The sequence below is a fragment of the Ciconia boyciana genome, chromosome 1 (genome assembly GCF_034638445.1).
Source record: "Ciconia boyciana chromosome 1, ASM3463844v1, whole genome shotgun sequence".
NCBI classification, from domain to species: Eukaryota; Metazoa; Chordata; class Aves; order Ciconiiformes; family Ciconiidae; genus Ciconia; species Ciconia boyciana.
The window spans coordinates 215,712,780-215,733,840 of NC_132934.1; the positions used below are offsets into that span (position 1 = coordinate 215,712,780).

General features: G+C 42.2%; 1 protein-coding gene across 1 annotated transcript in view; it reads left to right on the top strand.

Moving 5' to 3' along the window:
- TENM4 (teneurin transmembrane protein 4) overlaps window positions 1–21,061 on the top strand; it is a 514,257-nt gene that overhangs the window by 451,055 nt on the left and 42,141 nt on the right. Inside the window, exons 22-23 of the mRNA XM_072850823.1 lie at window positions 8,924–9,156; window positions 18,004–18,158. Coding sequence (XP_072706924.1) covers window positions 8,924–9,156; window positions 18,004–18,158 — 388 coding nt within the window. The remainder of the gene's footprint in view (window positions 1–8,923; window positions 9,157–18,003; window positions 18,159–21,061) is intronic.

Consider the following 21,061-nt stretch of genomic DNA (forward strand, 5'->3'; position numbering starts at 1 on the left):
ACTCAGATTTAATGTCCTGGCTGCTGAGGACAAAAGTAAGGCTCCATTTCTGCAAGGACCGCCATGTGGAAGCTTACTAGACAGCTTACTAGAGCAGCAGGGTCCCCCATCCAGCATTGCTTTGTATTCCCATTTGCTCCACAAGGCCACGGGTAAAAATGAAAGAGCTGATCTAGGGCAAAATTGGTGCAAGATCCCATCAGTCCCTCATTTACAAACATGCCACAGTCCTTAGACCTTGCTGAAGGTCTTGTCATGCAGAACCATCATCGTAGTTCATGATGTTTGAGAAAAAAAATCCAGACAGCCTTCACAAGGCTGTCTCTTACAGAATAGGTGTCTTGGTATGCTCACAGGGTGACAAGAAAATCAGGAGGAATCATTGAATTAGGAGGACCACAATGAGATGTTTACATTCACATCCCAGGGGGCTGGGCTACCTTTTCAGTAAATAAGCAAGAACCTGATTCTTGCTATTCTGTTACGTGATATATGAGAACATAATATCTCTCATGTTTGTAAGGTGGGAAGCTGGGATAACTCTTCAGCCCTGGTCCACGTTAAAGAATGTAATATTCTTCCAGTGCCAGAAAGTTATTTTAACAGCCAAAGGTGGGATTTCAAGAAGAGCCTAGGTGATTTGGGGCCCAAATCCCATTGCAACTGAGTGGGATTAATATCTCATTCCCAGAAGTACAATTGTGAAAACGCGATCCCCGTTTCATTGTCAGTGGAAATACCAGACCCAGCGAAGGTTTTGCAGAGTATTTCCTGATTGGAAAAGAGAAAATTGGAAGCCTTGACAGAGTGGCCTTGCTGGCTTTTGTGTAGAGCCACAGAGTTAAATTTACTCCAGAGTTAAATCTGCTGGAACGATTGCTGCTTCATCTGTGCAAACACTTAGATTACTGGATCTAATAAACATTTCTTCACTCTGGTGTGCTATAAAGTAAGTGGGTTCAGATGCAGGCTGACTAAAAGCTATGGAGGAAAGCCATTGCTTTTGGACTAAATGGAGTTTGCTTGTGTCTTCTCAAATCAGCATCTCCTTGGAGATTAACACCCTCACTATTTGGCTTTTGGGTTTTGTTGGGGGGGGAGGGGCGTCTTCTGAGTGTAGTGTTCTGTTGCGGAGAGGAAAGCAAATGCATTGTGGGTTGCAGATAACTGCAGCTGGGTACATAACTAGACCCATGAAGAATGTCCAGCTCAGCACAATTTCAGTCCTCTGGGCTGGAGTTCACAAGGTTACAGCAATGAACTGCCACCTATAACTGTGCAACTGTTAAGTTACCTTTGTAAATCACAAGGTTTTGCTGTGACTGAGAGTGAAAAAAACTGTAAAGATATCTGCATCTACATATATTTAGCTCAGTACTGCTCTGAATGATAAAGTCTGCCTGGTCCTATCTCCTGCATAAGTGAATAACTCCAAGCAGGTGAGATCACACTTCCTTTGTGATATGCAGCGGTACATAAGTGAGCTCACTGCCAAGTAATATCCAATATAAAATATATCAGTGTCATTCCAGCTAAGTCTTTATTTATTATTGCATTGTATGATACAGTTACTGTCAAGTTTTCAATCTGCTAATAATGCATCGAACTGAGCTGCTAACACCTCATTCTTTCTTCTATTCCCTGCTTTCCTGTCTTCTGTCAGAAATAAAGATTTCAGACATAGGTAAGCCAACCAGTGGAGAATTCTTATGCTGCTCCCTGTCTTGTTGCATGTTGTTACACAGTGAGCCACAAGTGCCATTTCCAGATGATTCAATAGCAAATGAAGCTGGCGTGATTAAAACTGGCGTAGGCAATCAGTCATCAGAACTGGGAGCCATTAATCACAGAGCAGAGTTGCACAGACTTCTGCATGAGCTGTTATAGCTGTAGACAGGAGGTATAGACACGAGAAGCAGGGTAACAAGAGGAGGAGGGTGGAACAAAAAGCGGGTGGGAATTAACCAAAGAAGCAAAGTGGGGGCACCATCAGGACACAGGTCACTGGAAGAGCTGTGATGGAAAAATAATTCTCATATGGTGAAATGTCTTCCTTTTGAGTTTTGGGGAGTGTAGCAGGCATAATGGAGGGCCAGATGTACCCCAGCATCACCCACCTAGGGAAGTAAGTTTTTGTAATTCTTTGTCAGCCTGAGCTCTTCATAGAGAGCCTTCACATGATGTGAAAGTGTGTCAGGCTCAGATGGGAGGTAGTGCAACTCAGAACCTTAGCCAGGAAATGCAATGAAAAAGAGAAAGAGTAATGACAAGAAAACAAGATGAAAGAGAGACTCCTAAATTGGAGCTTTGTCACTAAGAATATTTGTCATTTGGGTTCACTGGAGTTTCAGTGAGTTTGATCCAATCAGTTGCATTCAGGAAGATGTCAACCTCCTGTCACTGTCTGTGTTTGCAAGGACTTCTCTGGCTCTGACATGTTTCCCATCCTTCTCCCTGGCTGCTTTCTAAATTAGAAGCTTAGACTGTGGAGTTGGGATTTTTTTTTTGTTTGGTTTTCTTTTTGCATTTGGGATTGGGGATTTTTCTTGCTACATGCTTTTTATTTACTGTTTCTGTGACTTCATAGAGGCTGTGCAAAAGCAGAAATGTTCATTTTATCTGCGTGCCTGGAAATGCAATGGAGTAGAAACTGGTTTTTTGTCTTATTGCCAGAACATTAATGAAGGGCTGAGCTTCCACGGTATAATGGACTGGCCCAAAGCATCTATTAGCAGGGCTGGGAGGTTGGTACACAAGACCTCTGCACTGAGTGTCTTCATCAGGCTGAGTTCCAGACCCCCAGCTCCTCTTTCACGTCATTTGAAGGCAATAGAAAAACTCACTTCTCTTTGGAACAGCCAGGTTATATCCTTAATGCTCTAGAAATACACAGCCACTAAAGTGCACCTGCTTTGACAATGAAGAGCAGCAGCTGAATACCTGTTACAAGAAGGGGTTTTATATATGAAGGCAATAACTGAGTGAAGATATAGGGACTGGCCACAAATCCTCCAGATGCCACCAGAGCCTTACGAAGTTGGGAGGGTTTCAGCCTTTAGGCATTTCCTAAAAACTAAGAAATTAAATGAAAGAAAGCCAAGAAATGCCTGCTTCAGTGCAGTCCAAAGGGGACCAGTGAGGGAGGAGAAGGAGGTGAGGTGCTCTAGATCAAATATTCCCATCTGTGACTACATTAAGGGAGTCATCCATGTGAGTTAGCATCTGTTCTGTGTTATTTGACATAATACTTCTTGTTAGGAAGCATCTTCATTCCTGAACCACAGGGAAATGAGTGGGTGTAGTCTTAGCTAAAGCTCCAGTGCTTTGAGCTCCAGAAGGTCCTAAGCTTGACACCGTTGACAGGCAACAGTTGCAAAGGGTGACATCCACAGGACTGAATCTCAGTGGTTTGGAAAAGCTGCAATCCATATGCAAAAGCTTCCTCACTTCAGGGGAAGGGATTCCTCCTGACTATGTAGCCTGTGGTGAGCTTGATCTCCAGAGGTTCTGGAGCTACCAACTAAGAGGCTTGGCTCTACAGCACAGCGTAGGTAGCCAAGGTCTAACTCTGCAACAGCCAAAATGGCTGTGTGGCAAGATGAGGGATGTCAGCGAAGCCAAAAAGCATCACCAAATTGTGCTGCTGCCTCCCAACTTTACACCCATTTGTCATTCAGTAATAGATTAATAGGAACTTATTGCGGTATGTCTGTGTATGGACCTGTCTTGATGGGCCTATAGAAGCTAATGACTTTTTCCAAGCATGGCAATAATAATTTGCAGTTAATTATCATTACTTTTTCTCTGCAGGAACATGGAGGGCAGTGAGGCATTTCAGTCTTGCAAATATGCAAAAAGTGGCCACACTTAAATATATTCTTCCTTTCTTGTTTCCATTCATACCTTAGAAACAAATCTACAATTAGTGGCAGAGAGAGGTATCTCAGAAAACTGCCCCAGGATTGGATCAAAAGTCCTTTGCAGTCTCTGGGTTGGCTTAAGGCATTGCTATGAAGTTTTATTATCCAGCCTGTGACACTAGAAGAGCTTTGGGCATCGCACACAAACTGAAAACACTAAAAGGCCAAGTGTAAATTCAGCTCACTGCACTGTGTGGCCTCCTTATGTATTAATCTATTGAATGTCACCCAGGGAAAAAAAAGACCAGTACCTCACACAAGCTATAATAAAATCCTCTGTTTGTGAGCTGCAGGGTGCTTAGCATGGAGCCATGGAAACACAGCCCTGCCGAACAAAAAACACTTGGCTTCAGGAATTCAGTAGTTCTTTAGTCACCAGCAAATGCATGCGGCCAGCAAGGCTGAGAGGGGAAGAGGGCAGCTAGCACAGAAAGTTTTACAGAGGTGCTTTCATGTCCTTAAACAGAGACATCAGATCCAAAGAAGCCCCAGGGTTTTATTCAGATCAGCTGTTATGAGTAACTAACTTTGGTGTTGCGACTGCTCCTGTCTGTTGACCACAGTGGGAGCCAGAGCCATACTGTTACCGTTAACAGAAGGTGTCCTTTAGAGGAGGTGGTAGATGCCCTTGCATTTGGGAAACTAAGATGCAGTTCATCTTGTAAGATAAATGTTGAAAATAAGTCAGACAAATCATACGCAAAAAGATGCTGTTTCTCTCCACTGCCTGTAAAGGGAGTTAAGGCAGCTGGTTCAGATCTAAGCATCCACCTTGTAACCATCTAAAGCTCTGTGAGATGAATCCACTGGCTTTGAACAGAAGCCAATGAAAAGGTACAGTCTGCTGTGCTGACGCATTATAGGTAACCTGCTGAAACCAGGGGCCATCTCCCTTTTCTCATCTTTATTCCTTAGAGACTGGCTTCCCACTCTGGAGCAGGAGGTTCCTTCCTCAGACTCCCCCAAAACATGGGCTCCGGGCCCAAGGGAATAATAACAACTTTTTCTTAAAGCCTATGCATCTATTATAGTACAACAGCAGAAATCCAGAGGAGTGCCACCTCTTTGCCTATTCACCCAACTTTCCTTCCTCACATCTGTGTGTAAGGAATCATGTAAAGCATAAGCACTTTAAAATGAAGTTTGAATCTCCAAACATATCTGCAGAGCTCCCCAAATGGTGCTGGTACTATCCTGTCCGAATAATGAGAATGAAAAAAGGAAGGGGACAAGGCAGATGTATGGGAGAGCCTATATGCAACCCCAAGCACCTGGACTTCACTGTGGAGTTGGAAGATTTCCCTGTGCTTTCCCAGCACATCACTGTATCACAAAGCGTACAAGGAAGCAATATCACCTCCATTTCGCTTTGGCCTGCAGAACTTCTGCTTATGAAACTGTCCTCATTCCCAGTGACTATACCATCATGCCCACTAATACCCACTAAAAGTGTCATTTCTTGGCTGGGCACCAGCCCACCCCATCCCTGCAACTTTAGTTTGTTGCTTCAGGGATTTAAAATATCAATGCAGTGCTCAGGGTTTCTTCTAAAAAACCTTACTAGCAAAAGGAACAATCTGAATGGGAAATCAGCTCTTCACTCACAGCCCTTTCCTAGTGGTGGCAGAGTCAATATGGGGGATAAATATTCTAAGACTACAAATACTGTAACTGATTAAGTCTTCTGAATAGTAAAAACTCCTGTCTTTGTTTTGGTCAGTTATCTAACTGAGCAATGAGAGAGGATGAAAGGAAAGGAAAAAATCTTCTCTGCTTCAGCTCAGGCAGATTTATTTCAGTTGTTGTTCAGTTCAGTCCAATTTGCCACTTGGATTTGCCTATTGATTGTGGCTTTAAATAAAAAGGAAAGCCTCAGTGTTGCCAGCTCCAGTGCTCATGCATTATCACAGATGAAGGGAAGCAGTTTGGGAACTTTTACATTACTAACGTATGTTTATTTAGCATCTCTCATCCTGAAGGATCTCAAAATGTTAAACAAAAGCTCCAGTCTGTAACGCTAAGCAATTCGTGCAAGGGCAGAGCATGAGACCTTCCTGGTACAGTGGTGAAAACTGTTGGCAGAGACCAGGGTGGTAAATTCCAGCTTGACCATTTTTATTACCTTCCCTGCTCCGAAGCATCCCAGGTTAAATACTCCGTTGCCTAAGCCATCCCAGGGGGCCTTCCACCCACAAAACCCTATGCATGGAGCGGGCTGTAGGAGACCATGATAAGCCACGCTTAAGAAGTCTAGCTAAAATCAAAATGAACCAGTACTTCCTATTGCTCACACAGAGCCATGCAGCAGAAAAGATATCATTTGTATTCGGGCTGCCCATATCATTAATAACATTAGATTTAGAAAGGTAACTGTATGTCTTAGGAGAGTTTCACTATCAGCTCACCAGGTGAAATCCAGACCTAAGTGACCCAAGTTTTTAAGTGACCCAAAATTTTAAGTGACCCAAGATTATTACCATCCCATGGGTAGTTTCTACCTCTACCTCTTCCAAAGCACATTTGGTAGTAAAGGTGTGTGTGCCTCTGTGGCATCCAGCTATGCAGAGGATTAAAAGTTTAACCAGTCAGAGCTAACTTTTTAATGATTGGGAACTTTGAACTCACCCCTACTTTTTTGCAGCATCTATATTCAGGACCTCATTATTAAAACTAAACTCGTGTTACCAGCAACTACTCCAAGTATTACCTTAATATGACAGTTTTTTACTTAGTCAGTAAATTTCCGTAGGAAGTATGTACAGGAATGGCTTCACCATTCAGCTTTTCTGCTAGATGAATGTTTTGCTTTTACCTGGTTCTCTGATCTGTAGTTAAAAGTGACCAACATTTGTTTCAGTGTCCATTCTACATAGGAGATGGGATTAGAAAAGAGTTTTAACATCTCTCTCTTCCACTGAAGCTTGTAATCAATAATAAAATCCACCAGAGTGAGGCTATGAAATCCAAAAATAAATTACAATGATAGTGCTGGGAGAGGGGAGCAGGAACCTGCAGTTCTGCTAGCGTTTTCCTCCGTCTTTGGGAAAGACATTTGCCTTTGCCCATCTGCAAATGGCCTGCTGTAAGACTCAGTGAAAGCTATCTGTGCTTCCCAGGCTAAGATGCTAAAGAATTGCAAAGTGCCATTAAAAATGCCCTCCTCTTGTCCACCTCCAATGCAAAATAGAGATTATGAATAGCTCAAAAGCTGACTGACATTCAGCTGGGCTTTGTTAGGACAGTCAGCAGAAAATACAAGGCCCTGATCAAAATGGATGATGGATTCCCACAGGGAACTTCTTCCACCAGGGTTGAAGCCACTTGCTTAGTGTGAGTGACATGCAGGTAAATGAAATAATACCCTACCAGCCTGCTGTCATTGGAAAGGAATACAGATGGAGACTGAACTGTCAGGCTGGAGCTGTCTTGAAGGTCAGAGCATTTTATTTAGCAAGAATCAGTGTCATTTGTGGAGATGAAATCTGTTCAGACTTTAATAGGATAAACCACAAGGGATATTCCAGAATATATCAGAAAGACACTTTTTTTTCCCAAAGTATTAAGTAATTTGAATTAAGAACCAACTTACAGCTTTTTTAAGCAGAGAATAATTCAGTAGTTTTTATGTGTCTGAAGAGGGGTTAATTTTCCTAACATAAAGGTTGAAGGAGAGAGGAAATTTCTTATTATGAGGGATAGAGTCAACTGTGATCGACACTCAGGTTTCTAACCAGCTTCTCCTGGAACAATTCCACTAAGTGCAAAATTGTGAACTATGGCCTATACGTTTATTATGAATTCTTGGGACCTGATGAGTTTGGACAGCCTGAACGTGTTCTGGAGAAAAGTAGAGACTTTTTCCTACTTGTTCTAATTACTACTTAGCCTTTCTTAGAAGGAATGAGACCTGTGTTCAGGCAGCAGGTGTTACAGGTTTAATCTGTTCGTTTCAGGCTTAGAAGAGATGAAGCTCAATATGCACTAGCAGTAAACACTTAATTTTAATAAAATAAGTTAATAATATCTATATTAATCTATAGGTAGAATCCTTGAAAGACAATTTTTTAAATTGTGTCTAAACTAATCTGGTTGTTTTTTCTGGCCAATCCCATCGAATGCTTTCCATAAAGTGGTTGCTAGTTTATTTGTTTCTTCAGTCTTGAGCTCATTTAGTGGTGTCGTCATGGAGCTAAAAACTATCCTTCTGTCTGCTCATCCCATTTTCTCAGCCACCCTTTCTAGTTTTCGAGGAAGCAGTGAGTGAACGGGGTTTAGCAGGGGACTGACATTCGGGTTCCTCAGGCCTCCTCCTAGTTCAAGTTTTACTTAGGGCAAAATGTGGCACTTCAAGGACCATTTTGTTTCTCTCTTCATTGAAGTCCAGCTGAATTCAGTGGCAGGACTCCCCCTAATATCCACGAGGGCAGGATAGGACTCTAGGGTCTTTGCTGGAGTCAGCAAGAGCACCAGATAAGCCCTGATGCAACGATCTTCAAGACTATATCTTCAAGTGCTTTATACTTGGGAGTCTGCTTTTGGATTTTTGTCCTGGGGTCTTTCTTGGGAGGGCAGATTTTATTTTATTTTGTTGCTTTGTTTTCTGCACCTAGCATACTACGCTTTCCCTTCACTTTCTGGCACTGCACTAACACCAGTTTCAGGACTATGTCTATATTAAGTAAATTAAGCAATCCCAGGCATTGGAACTCAACCTATAGTCGCTCCTGGCAGGATTTTGGCTTGGGCCAGCGAGCCCTTTCCTTTGGTAGCTGCCCTCCATGCCAGAGAGCATCCCAGGCACAGTGACTGGTAACAGATGTAGCTCAGGATCCTGAACAGATATAGCTGTAACACTGTCTACTAACATTGTCAAATATGGCACTGCTTCACTTTCCCACTCTGTCTGCCCTGTGCATTTTTATTCTCTAAAGTGCTTGCATTGCCTGTTGACTTAAGGAAACAAATCATCCAAAAAATAATAACGTCATACCCTTGTTTTTCAGCCACAGCCCAGCTCATAAGTATTACTTGACCACAGATCCAATCACCGGCTCCATCTACCTCTCCGACACCAACAGCCGACGTATCTATAAAATCAAGTCAACCACGTCAGTGAAAGACATTGTGAAGAATTCAGAGGTCTTGGCTGGAACTGGGGATCAGTGCCTCCCGTTTGATGATACCCGCTGCGGAGATGGAGGCAAAGGCACTGATGCTACCCTTACAAATCCCAGGGGTGAGACTGCTTCTTCTCCACAAGCTTTTTTAAAGGGGTCTTTTTGAAAGGGGCTTGTTTAGTCATGCTGGAGACTGCTCTGCTCTCCAATTCAGAAGTTGCCCTTGGATTTTGCAGGGCTTCCCAAATCAACCCACAAACACATCCTAAAGGTGGGTGTTCTCACCCTCAGCCCATCCTGGTTCTTCTTATTGCGGTGGCTGGGAGGAGTGCCAAACCAGAGGGGTGTAGTGATGGGCACATATCCAAAGGGCAATAGAATAAATCCACCCATCAGTTTTATACCCACTTAGCCACTACTCCTCCTTACCAAATAACAGTGTTTGCTCCTTCCCGATCTGGACTGGATTCACTTACTTTCACTTCACTGAGGCTTTCTTGGCATTAAAAAAATAAAAAGCTCTATAAGCATTGCTATGTATATAAAATAGCAACAAAACCAGCATACAGCTCAGAGATAGATAAATTGAGGTTTATACATTGACATTATATATCATGGCATCCAGCTTAAATCCTATAGCGGGGTAGTTACTAATTTCAATATGGGAATGGTCTAATTCAGTGTGACTTCACCTGGCACCTGATTAGCTTACTTAAATGTGATAAAAGCACAGTCAAATCAGGATAAAAGCATCACACAGCCTTCATGACTGTGAACTAAATTGTTCAAAACAGGTTTAGCCAAACATATGCAGTCCTGTGTGTAGCCAAGACTTCAGTCTGGCAGTCTCAAGGTAACAAGCTCTGCATATGGAGGATGTCGCTCCTCCCAGCTGTCCACGGAAAAAAACACACGGAGAGTATAGGGATGAGGTGGAAGATACTGTTGGTGTACACATCTTCTGCAGTGTTTGTGAAGAGGGGAGAGAAGGATCCCCATGCAGGAATGCGTTTAGAAATGTGGCATTTTTGCCTGTTGTGCGTCTTCTTGCACAGCTGTTAGGATTGTGAGGAGTTATTTATAAGTTCTTGGCTTTGGCATCAAGGTGCTGCAGGTTTCCTTTATCCTTGCATCTGGAAGTGGTAGCTCCCTCCTTCCTCACCATGGCAATTTCCAAGCCTATCCCAACCTCTTTGTAAAACAGCCTCTCAGCAAAACCTAGGGATCCTTTAACAAGTTATTTCACAAAGAGCAGGCAAGGTGAAGACAGCTGAGCTGTTTTTTCTCTTCTTGGCTAGACTTCTCAGGAAGTTATTTTTCTTGACATAGAGATGACATTATTGTTACTGAATCCAAGAAACCCAAACTGATTTAGTGACCTTTTGTGTCAGCTCTTGTGATTTTTTTTGTTACATGCCAGCTAGTTGTTTCCTGGCAGGATGCAGAAAAATATACCTTGGGAGACCTGTTTTTTGCCAAAAAGCACTGAAAGCCAAACTGCTACCCTCGTAATATTCACAGGTCCCAGCATGGTTTCCAAGCACTCCAGACTCCCATGAGGTGACCATTATATTGGGATAAAGTATTGCCAGAGGCACAGATATAGAAAGGGAACAGCTACCTGTGGTCAGGTTGCCATGTAGAAATTGTCCTACTGAAATGAGAGGGCCGAGTGAAAAAAAATTAGATTACTTGGGCAGAGAGATTCGGGCAGTCCAGCAGATGAGTCATGAGATCAGGGAATCCAGAAATCTGTAATCCAATTTTCTACACCACTTTGATGTTCAACCAGTGCAAAAAAAAAAAACAACAAACCCACAACTTTTGGTGGACCTCCGCTCTCCTTTGTACAAGATAAGAGAAATATTATTCATTTCCCTAATTGGGTGGATGTTGCAAGGTTTAGGTGAATTATGTTTCTGCTTTGCTGTGGGAAACAGGGCTCTGGAGTTCAAAGCTTTCAGCACTGAAATCCTTCTTGTTGGCAATTCAAGCTCTCAGGAGGCCGTTTTTCCACGTCAATCATATAAGGGCAAAATGCATGCATTCATTCCTCACAGCTCTGAAATTTCACAAAACAGAAGTAAATTGAGGGTGAAAGAAGAAATGACACAAAGCAAAATGGCAACAAGAAAATAATAATCCAGAAAGCCCACACTGCCAATGGAAAGTTCATAAACAGTGTTCCCTGATCTGGTTCTAGCCTGAGTTTGCAAAGTCTGCTGAGACAATAGCTTTGGCAGGTGTGACTCACTTCCCATTCACCTCCATAAATGATTAACAGTGAAAACTCACACTGACAATGTAATGTCAGCATTGTTTATACCTTCATGGCGGTTCGTCCTAGCAGAAAAATCCAGCGAATGCTCTTCCTTCATGTGATTGTATTTCATAATAGTTCAAAATAAAAATGATTTATTGTACAAGTAACCAGTAGTCCTCAGGTTACCCTCTGCTTCCCTGTCTTGGCAGCGGAATAAACACTCATAAGTGAATGGTCAGAGGAAATTAGAAAAAGATTCTGTAGCTGTAGAGATATCAGCTGGCCAGGGAAGGACTTGGAAAGTTCAGTTCTTCAAGAATCACCACTCTTCATGGGACTCTACTTTTTAAGGCTAAAGCTATTTTTTGACTGAAGATAATTACTTTGTGCAGCGTAGGATTTATGTATTTTAAGGACATCTTCCTTGCAAAAATTGTAAGGAAACAAGGTCTTGCCTCCACTTTCATGATGTTTCAATTAGCTGATGTTTGCAGCTTGCTGGAAAATACTGAGGGAATACACTCCTGCCCGGTGAAAACAGCAATTCATAAAGAATGGAGAATCAGTCGTGAGGTGTCAGCACATACTTTTGCATCTACCTTTAGCCTTTTGGACCAGTCAAGCATCTGGTCTAAGTAGATTTTTTGGCTCTCTTCTCAGTGGAAAGAAACTGATGCCCTGAAGGTGGTTTGCTCTATGCCAGTGCATGTGTCCAAGGGAGGATGAACCACGTTCTGGGAGTCCCGATCTCCTCCTGGAGATGATACCCTGAAGGATGAGGTCCCCAACCCCAGCTAACACCGTTCAGAAGGGTTCTCCACTTTCTGAGCAGCAGCCTTTTCCCCACATTTTTCATCACTTCTTCCAGTTCCCACTTCATCTCTCATGAGTTCAGAGCGGATAATTTCATAGAATCATAGAATCACAGGATGGTTTGGGTTGGAAGGGACCTTCAAAGTCCATCTAGTCCAACCTCCCTGCCGTGGGCCAGGACATCTCTCACTAGATCGGGTTGCTCAAAGCCCCATAAAACCTGATCTTGAACACCTCCAATAATAGGACATCAACAGCTTCTCTGGGCAACCTGTTCCAGTGTCTCACCACCCTTGCCACAAAAAAAATCTTCCTTGTATCCAATCTAAATCTACCCTCTTTCAGTTCAAAACCATTATCCCTTGTCCTATCAATACGTTTCTCTGAAGTACCTTCTGGACAGAGGTTCTTGTCTCTCTCCATTGAAGGAGAGGGAACTCCCTTTAGATGGTCAGCTTGGACAAGACATTAGGAGGGATAAAACCTACCCCAGGAATTTCACCCTTCCCCTGTCTTTGGCTTCTCTGATAAAGGTAGGCTATACAAATACAGGACAGGTAGATCAACAGATGCAATAGTGGTGGCAGTTGTTTGGTCAGAGTATTTATCATAGCTATTAGAAACCAGTCTGATACTTCCAATTCATTTGCCACAGAAAACAGCAAAGCTTTCAGATGCTAATGAATTTCAATATATCCTTGCAAATTAAAGTGTTACCACTTTCTAATTATCATCTGCTAATAATGATCCTCTTCTAGAAGCAATCTAAAGAAAAATTAAAACTCCAGCTTGTCAGAGCATTTGTTTTCATCTCAGTACTCACCAGTGGTTCTCCTCGGGAAAATGTTGTGGCAGAGAAATTACCAAGGAGCCTGCAATTAAGAGAGATTGCAGTGACAAGTCTGACACAATAGGAAGAAGGCTTCAGAAGGGACGTGGAGGGGGAGGGGGCATCTAATTCATTTAGCACCACAAAAACAATGCAAAATGAAGTAATTAATTTGAGGACAGATTGCTTCCTTCACTGTGTCCTGCTGAATGTGTAAACAAAATCTCAGTTGTTCACTAAGTGTTCATGAGTTCAACAGAATTAAAGAAGAAACTCAATCCTCCACAATCTGTTAGCATTTTTATTGTCAAATAATAATGTAAGGGTCATTTTAGAGAAGACCAGAGGCTGACTGAACAAAATATCTTGTCTCTTACTGTGGCCAGAAAAGACACATAGGGAAAGGGGCAATGATAGACTGGCCTCTCCCTGCTAACACTCCAGATTCTAGTCATCGACGTTTAGGGGACTTTCTGAAGAGGTTGCACCTGGACCTGTGCTTAGATGCCACCATCAGTCGGTCTAGAAACCTCCCTGAACACCTAGTTTTGTCATTCCAGACATCCTGTGCTAATTTCCACAATTTCTTCAGCCACAGCATGAAAAAGCATGGTCTTTTTGAGGCCAGAACAGTGTTTTCTGTTCTCTGTGTGCCTTTCCTAATGCATTCCTGTCTTCTAGCTTCCTCCTTGACCACTGCAGAGCACAAAGCTGATCTTTGCAGAAAACTTTTCACGGGAATTCTGAAATCTTTTTCCTGTGAGCTATTTTACAGCTTGTCATTGCATATGGGTAGTTAGGCTTACTCCTTCCCTTGTGAATTCCTCTGTACTTATTGACATTGATTTTCATCTGCCATTTTATCACTCAGTCATCAGCATTCAGCCAGACAAGAAAGATCCAAATTTGGATTTCTTCAGCACCTATTTTTTTACTTAAAAGGGTTTTTTCCCCCTTTTTTTTTCCTAAGTAAAGCTACATGTGCAATGCAATCACTTTTAGCAGTTCATCTTCTAGAACAAACCCACCGTGTCCCAGTAGCTATTTGCAGCATGATGTTGTGCTGTCACCTCCTCACACTACAAGGTCCTGACATTTCAAGCAAATGTCATCGTGTCACAACTTTCTATAGCACAACTCACGGGTGTGATGCACGTGGTGCTACAAGCCCTTGTTTCTTAAGGGATCTCCAACTATCCAAGAGGAGCCAGCATGATTTCATAACGTATGTATTTCATATCTCAGAGCTTAAAGTTTGGATCTGAAACACTACCTCGGTAGTGGCAGCAGATGTTTTCTCTCAGTAACTGTGAGATTGAATTTTGAGCTGTATGCTGAAAATCTTTAATTCCCTTATGTTCCTATGGAAACATGAGAGGAGCCTTCTGCCAAAGCAAGCCAAGGCCTTTGGCTTTACATGTGTAACATGTGAATTACCCATTTCTGTGCCCATTTGCAGGAGCCAGCTCCCAGCATTGGAACTGTGCCGTTTTCAGAAAGGAAAAACAGAAAGGTCCAATCTAACCTCTACAATCTGCTGCAAAGAAACCATGAGATGCTTCTTCCCTCTTCTCAGAAGTCATCCATCCAAAGACACTTGTCTGTGGGAGAGCAGGGCTCCTCTCTGTAATTAGATTTGATTCCGAGACAATCAGCTAAAGTCAGGAAGGGATTGCAGCAGTTGCCATGTGAGGGGCACGTGCAAATGGGAATTTAGGGCTTTGACAGACTGAAAACTCTGTTACCCTGCAGAACATCCTGGGAAATGCAAGGCAATTGAGATTGCTTAGTCTCCGTGAAAGAGGGATAAGCAGAGAAGTGCTCTGTGATAAGAACACATGCACATGCCATTGCCCTGGAGCAGGATGATAAGTGGTAACTTTGCTATCCCACTTTAACTTATTTGAGTGTGCAAGCTCTTTGTCTAAGCTGGAATGCAAAATAAAGTTGTGCTCTATCAACTGATAAGAGCTGGCTTGAGAGCCAAAGTACATACAGGTTATTATTACTGTAACTGATTAATCAGACCAGCCATCAGACCTCAGCATTGAACACTGTGAGCAACTGTCAGCACACAGTTCTGATAAGTCCCATCCAATACATATGGAACTAGCTAAGAGAGAAAATTCTGCCTCATTTAAAATCACATTATCCAGCCTGCCACCCTTCACTGGCTTTTGGCCTGTCACACAGACTAATGGACAGGCGCCCTGAAAAATACTCGTTGTGAACCTAGGAATGGGTAAGAGCCTCTTGTGTTTGACAAAAGCCAATTAAGATCAACTAAACCTTCTATTATGCCTCTTCTGAAAAGGCACGTCTACCATATCGTTAAAGAGCTCAGTTGTATTCCTGGTTGTCAAGCAAACACCAACAAACATTAAAGAACTTGCCATTCGGTGGGCAAAATAATTAGAGGAGCAGTAACCTTCAACAGCAGACGCCAGTGACAGATGACATGTGCCAATATCCTGGATGACTCATTGAACAGGGCAGCAACTGGGGCACAGTGCTGACAGATCTCATGGCAGGTGAAGACAACTCCCAGAAAGCCATGGATGCCAGCGAGATATCGATGCTTGTACCGCCAGATCCCTCTGCAGCTTTTGACAAAGTTCTAAGATGCAACTGATGTGTTTATATTGTATAGGGAGAATAAATGGCCACCACTGCTATGGCTTCTCCCGTAGCATTCAGGTGTGCAACAGGTACCTGCCACTCTTCTTCGAGGTTCTTGTTTCGTGGTCCTGCAAAGATCAGTCCTATCTTGGCATGAATTAAACACAGGTATTGGAATGTAGGACTAGAAGCAATCTTTTGGGTCATTTAGTCCTGTCATCCATTATCTCAGCAATCCTGACATATAATCCCCTCCAAAATTAATGAACTTCGTCTTAAAGGCAGCAAGTAATTTTTTTCCTCAGTGCCCTAGAGACTATTCTGAAACCTCACTGTTCTGATGGTCAAATATCCCATCCAGGTCAAAATGATGCCCTTCAGACAGGGAGATGCTGCAAAGAACTAAGGAAAGTGCTGATTTTACCTCCTAGCAAAAATACACAGCTCCCATTCAACTCAGTGATCTGAAACATCAGTTCCCTGACTCCTAATTGACTTTGAATCAACAGGTTGCAACTCTGTCTGAATCCCTTCCTTCACCTCAACTCAACAGAGAAGTTTGTTCTTTCTCTCAAACAATTACTTAGTCCTGAGGTTTTCTTGCCATTACTTCCAGGCTAGATTATCTTCTGTGGATTTCTGTATGACCAAATATGATATGTTTTTCCACATATCATCCACCTCTGTGGCTTCCAGCCCATGCAATAGTTACAGTGCTGGCTGAAGGCCATGATTTTAATTGCCAAAGCAGGCAGGGGATTAGTCCCTGCTACATGAACGTCTAAAATTTTTGATCTGTGAACTGCTGCATCTGTACTTCACAGCATAGCTCACAGTGGATGAAGACTGAGAGTAAATGTTTCAAACAAGGGGATCTGGCTGTAAAACAGCATTTTGGAGAAACAGAAGATCTGATCGCTTCTCAGAAACATTCTCGAAGCTTTCTATCTGAAACAGATTTTCCATCATTTCTGTCACCATAATGACAGCCAAAAAAAACATTATAGTGAGGATTAATCTCACCAACTTTATCTGTCTACAGTATAAATGTTTCCTTTGGAGATATTTGCTGTAGTCTCCTTTTATAGTCAACGGGGAGGAAAAGGTGTTTCTAGAAGGATTCGTATAATCTCTTATGGATATCTGCTTTAGGGTGATATGAATTGCACCCCAGAAGTAGGTATTTCTCTCCACTGATTGGAAAAGCTCCAGATTCTTGCTTGGATGCACAATACAGATGTCTGCTTTTTGCCAAGTGATTGCTACCCTGCTAGCAAAAGAAACCAAACAGGAAGATCCTACTATTCATATATTCATATATTCCAAGCAGAATTTTCACTTGCATAGAAAAGGGTGTTACAGGCTTCTGCATTCTTTTACTGTTCTTTTACATTCTTTGAGTGTCTTGAAGACACTCAAATATTATGCTGAGCAGCATTCTGCCACCATAGGGTAGATGAGATGGATGACTCTATTAGTATCTGTGGAGTTATTTTTAATTTATACTAGCATAAAAGAGAGGTGAATGGGGCCCTTAACTTCTTATTCCTGCCTTAGTCATGGACTTTCTCTGTGACCTTGTGAAAATTGCTTTATCTGTTATTTTCCCGATATGTAAAATTAAGATGATCACACTCACAGACTGCTATGAGGTCTAATTAGTAAGTGTAAAGCACCATGAAATTCTCTGATGGAAGATGCGGAGTATAGCCAGCCTGGGATAAAGAGGATTAAAGGAGGTTGTGCTAACATAACGAATACTTGAGAAATGGTGCTTAGGAGGAAGTGAAATGGCACATACCCGCAGGTGAGGAAACAAGAATCAGCAGTCTGTAACTGTTGATGGCAGGCCTCAAATCCACTGACAGAAGTGTGTCTGCAAAGGAGGTTTGGACAATGAAACAGTGTTCAGAATCAGGTGAAATATTATAGATCAGTAGGATTATCCTAGGAAAAACCCTTCAACATTTATCTATCTGGAATTTGACTGACCTGACGGATCTTTCACAGCTTTTCTCATTGCCATTTCTGAAAGATTCACCAGTGTAACATTTTCATGTGCATGGCTTAATATTCATACCATGAGCAATAACACCACATTTCTGAACATGCCAGACACGTAGTTATTAGAAAACCTTTTCCTTTCAGCGGTTCACTGAATGCCATGCCCTTTTCCAGAAGCGAGCAGGGATTTCTAAATTGCATCATGTGCCTGTTGGAAGTGCCTTCGGTGGAATGGTGCCAGTTCAAAGCTCCTGATAACCAGGACTCCCGCATGTCCAACTCTCATCTCATCCCTTTTGAATGCCATAAAATATATTGCTCCCAACCAAACCAGCAGTCTTACTCTCGTATGAGCATCAAACCAGACTCATCTTCCATTCATCTCATAATTGTCAGGTTGCCGTTCCTTTCTGACTGTCTTGCTTTTTCCATCCCCAGGCATCACCGTGGACAAGTTTGGGCTGATTTACTTTGTGGATGGTACTATGATCAGGCGGATTGATCAGAATGGGATCATCTCAACTGTGTTGGGTTCCAATGATTTGACATCTGCCCGGCCTCTCAGCTGTGACTCTGTCATGGACATTTCTCAGGTACGACAATGTTTTGGTTGGGTTTCTACAGAATAGAAGCCTATGCCTTCACCCTGTCTGCATGTCTGTGTGCCTCCCCAGGTTTGACAAAGAGGTAAGGGCTCAAGAATTACATCTGTACATATATTGTGGTATGAAAATGACTGGGTCAAAAAGAAAGATCCTATAAAGACTGAAGGGAAGACGTAACTGACCTAACTCAGAGCTCTCTGGGGAGAGAGATTTTAAAGATGTCCCAGCCACAGAAGAGGCTTCTTTCAGAGCTCCCGATCAGCTGAGACACACAGATTCCTGGGAAGGCAGGTTTCATTAGGCTCATTTCTCAAGAAACTAGTTGCTTTAAACTAAAAAGGCCAGGCAGCCGTACTCATTTTAGTAGGGCTATATGCCATGCTCTGTTATAACAACTTAGCTAACCATGGATTTTTTTTCTTTGCTTCCCCCCATCCTAATTTGGCCCAGCACAATTTTAGACCTGAATCAAATTAACATCTAGGAAACACTGACTGGAGGCTGTGGTGCCAAAATTAGCAACAGCAGGAAAACAAGAATCTTGAATTGCATCAGATTGCAAATTGGTTGCAGCTACCATCATGCTGGGCCTTTAAGTCCTGCTGCTTAAAGGTGGAGAGGGGGAAAAAAAAAAAGAGAGAGAGAGAAAGAAATCTCACTTTGATGGTTGCTTTACTTCTGGATGGCACAGGAGAGAAATCTGTTAAGCCCAGCACTCGATTTTGTGGAGCACTGGCCAACCTGTCAAATTGTGCCAGTTTAAAGATAGTGTCCTTTGAAACCTTTGTGCCACTTGTTGTTTGCCTGGCTACAGGAATTTTGCCCTCTCCTATGAAAATATAGATCATAGCTGGAGGGCTAAGTACTGTTATTCAGCCACAATAGATGCCAATGGGGTTTCCTTTTTGTAACTACCTAGATAATTTCCGTGCTCCCATATGGAATCTGTTCTTGTTGTTTTTCCCTCTAATTTGAAAAGATTATTCTTGCTTCTTTGTAACTGGTTCCCACTGTCTCCAATTTATGAACAAGCTGAAATTATGAGTTTAAAAGCTCTCATGCCTTTTACAGAAGCAAATTTTGCTGGCCATCTTGTAGTATGTTTCTCATCTTACAGGCATAGTTTTTTCTTTCTTTATCTGAATTTCAGGGGCAGTTACCACAAGACCATTGTGGATTTAGGCTTTAAAAATTATTTTCTCGCAGGTTATGTGGCTTATTTGTATACCAATGTCATATTTAAACACTTCTGAGATCAGGTAAAATACATCAGCTGAAGACTCTTTCTTTCCCTTCATAAAATGACAGAAGATTTTTAGATTAACCTGTACCATGACGGACAGATTAACCGGTACTGTTCTGGACAGACACACCAAAGACAAGTTTAATTTAAAAAAAAAAACAAAAACAAACAACCCAAACCAGGCAAAGAAAACCCAGCTTGGGAAGTAGCTTTTCATCATTTACGGTGGCTAGAAGGGTCTTTTCTGTCAGGTCCCTGAGGCTCCCTGGGACATGAGGACATGAAATATTTAGCTGCCAAAGTTGACAAGGAATGGTTTTTAAGAAATTGAAAATTCCCTTGTCAGTTCAGAATAAACTCTGCTCTTGATGCTAACTCAAAGCTGCAGAGCTTAAAGACCACTGGAAGGGATGGAGGCATGCATTATTAAAGAGCAAACCACAGGCTATAATGTTTTACTACAGGAAGGGTTAAAATAGGCCAGGATCTGAGAAAAGGAAGGAGATTTTGCAAACAGAGAATCAGACTAGGCAGAGCTCAGCACACTGCTTAGCCATGAAAATAAGCTTCACAAGCCCAGCCATTAGAAGGTACAATGAGCTAAATACCTTGCATCTGATGCTGTTTAAAAAAAAAAAAAAAGTTGAAAAGGGATTTAAACATGAATAGAAGCATCAAAAGTAAAGCATGGCTGGGGGAGAGATGTTCAACTACAGGCTTTAAAAATATGACTCTCCTGTGTGCCTCTAGATCTTACCTGGTTTCTTCTTGTTCTTGGTTTTAAATAAAACCACAGTGAGAGATGGTTTGCTGGACTTGAGCTTGCTAGCATCTACTCCTCTTCCTTCCAATAAGGTTGCCACCTTATAGATGCAAAATACCCCCCCAAACTTAGTCACCTCACACAAATAAGAAGCAGCAGCAACTGAGATGGACGCTGGGAGAAGAAGGTTTGCAGCAAAGAAACAGGGAGATCCTGGAATTGCACAGCCTTGAGTGTGCCCAGGTCCCAGCGCTCTCCATCACAGCACCTCATGCCGTTGGGTACAGAGAAAAAAACACATGGGTGAGGGGAGAATGGCACAAAGTGGCCAGCTTTTCAGTTAACCACTAGCTATCAAGTCCATCTCCTCTATCTTGGAGTTGCCTGGTTGACTGAAAGGGAGTATACAACCAGAATAGTTATTCTTTTTAACTAGTTGAAAATCTATTTAAAAGCCTGGCTGGAGGGACCAAGACCATTCTTCACTGTTGTTCGTTTCCAATCACCCTTCACACCTCTACTATGGGGAAGATGCACCATTAGGAAAATATTTAAGCATTGGTTGGTTCCCATCAGCACAACATGGACTTTTTTTTTTACATAAACCTGAAGTAAAATAAAATAATTTTAAAAATGCTCATTTTACAGTCCTTTGTAAAAAAATAAATGACCCTGACTTCTGTTGGCAGAGGTTTCTTAGGTTTGGTAACTGAAAGAGTAGACTCACTTGAAAAGACAGTGTCTTGCAGAAGTAGAGCTAGAAATGGAGATCTTCTAGTGCTTACTCACTTGTGGTGTTACCAGTCACTTTTTTTCAGTTTATTTGTGTATATGGATTATCAGTGTAGAACTGTGATATGTCACTATTACTTGAACCCATTCCTC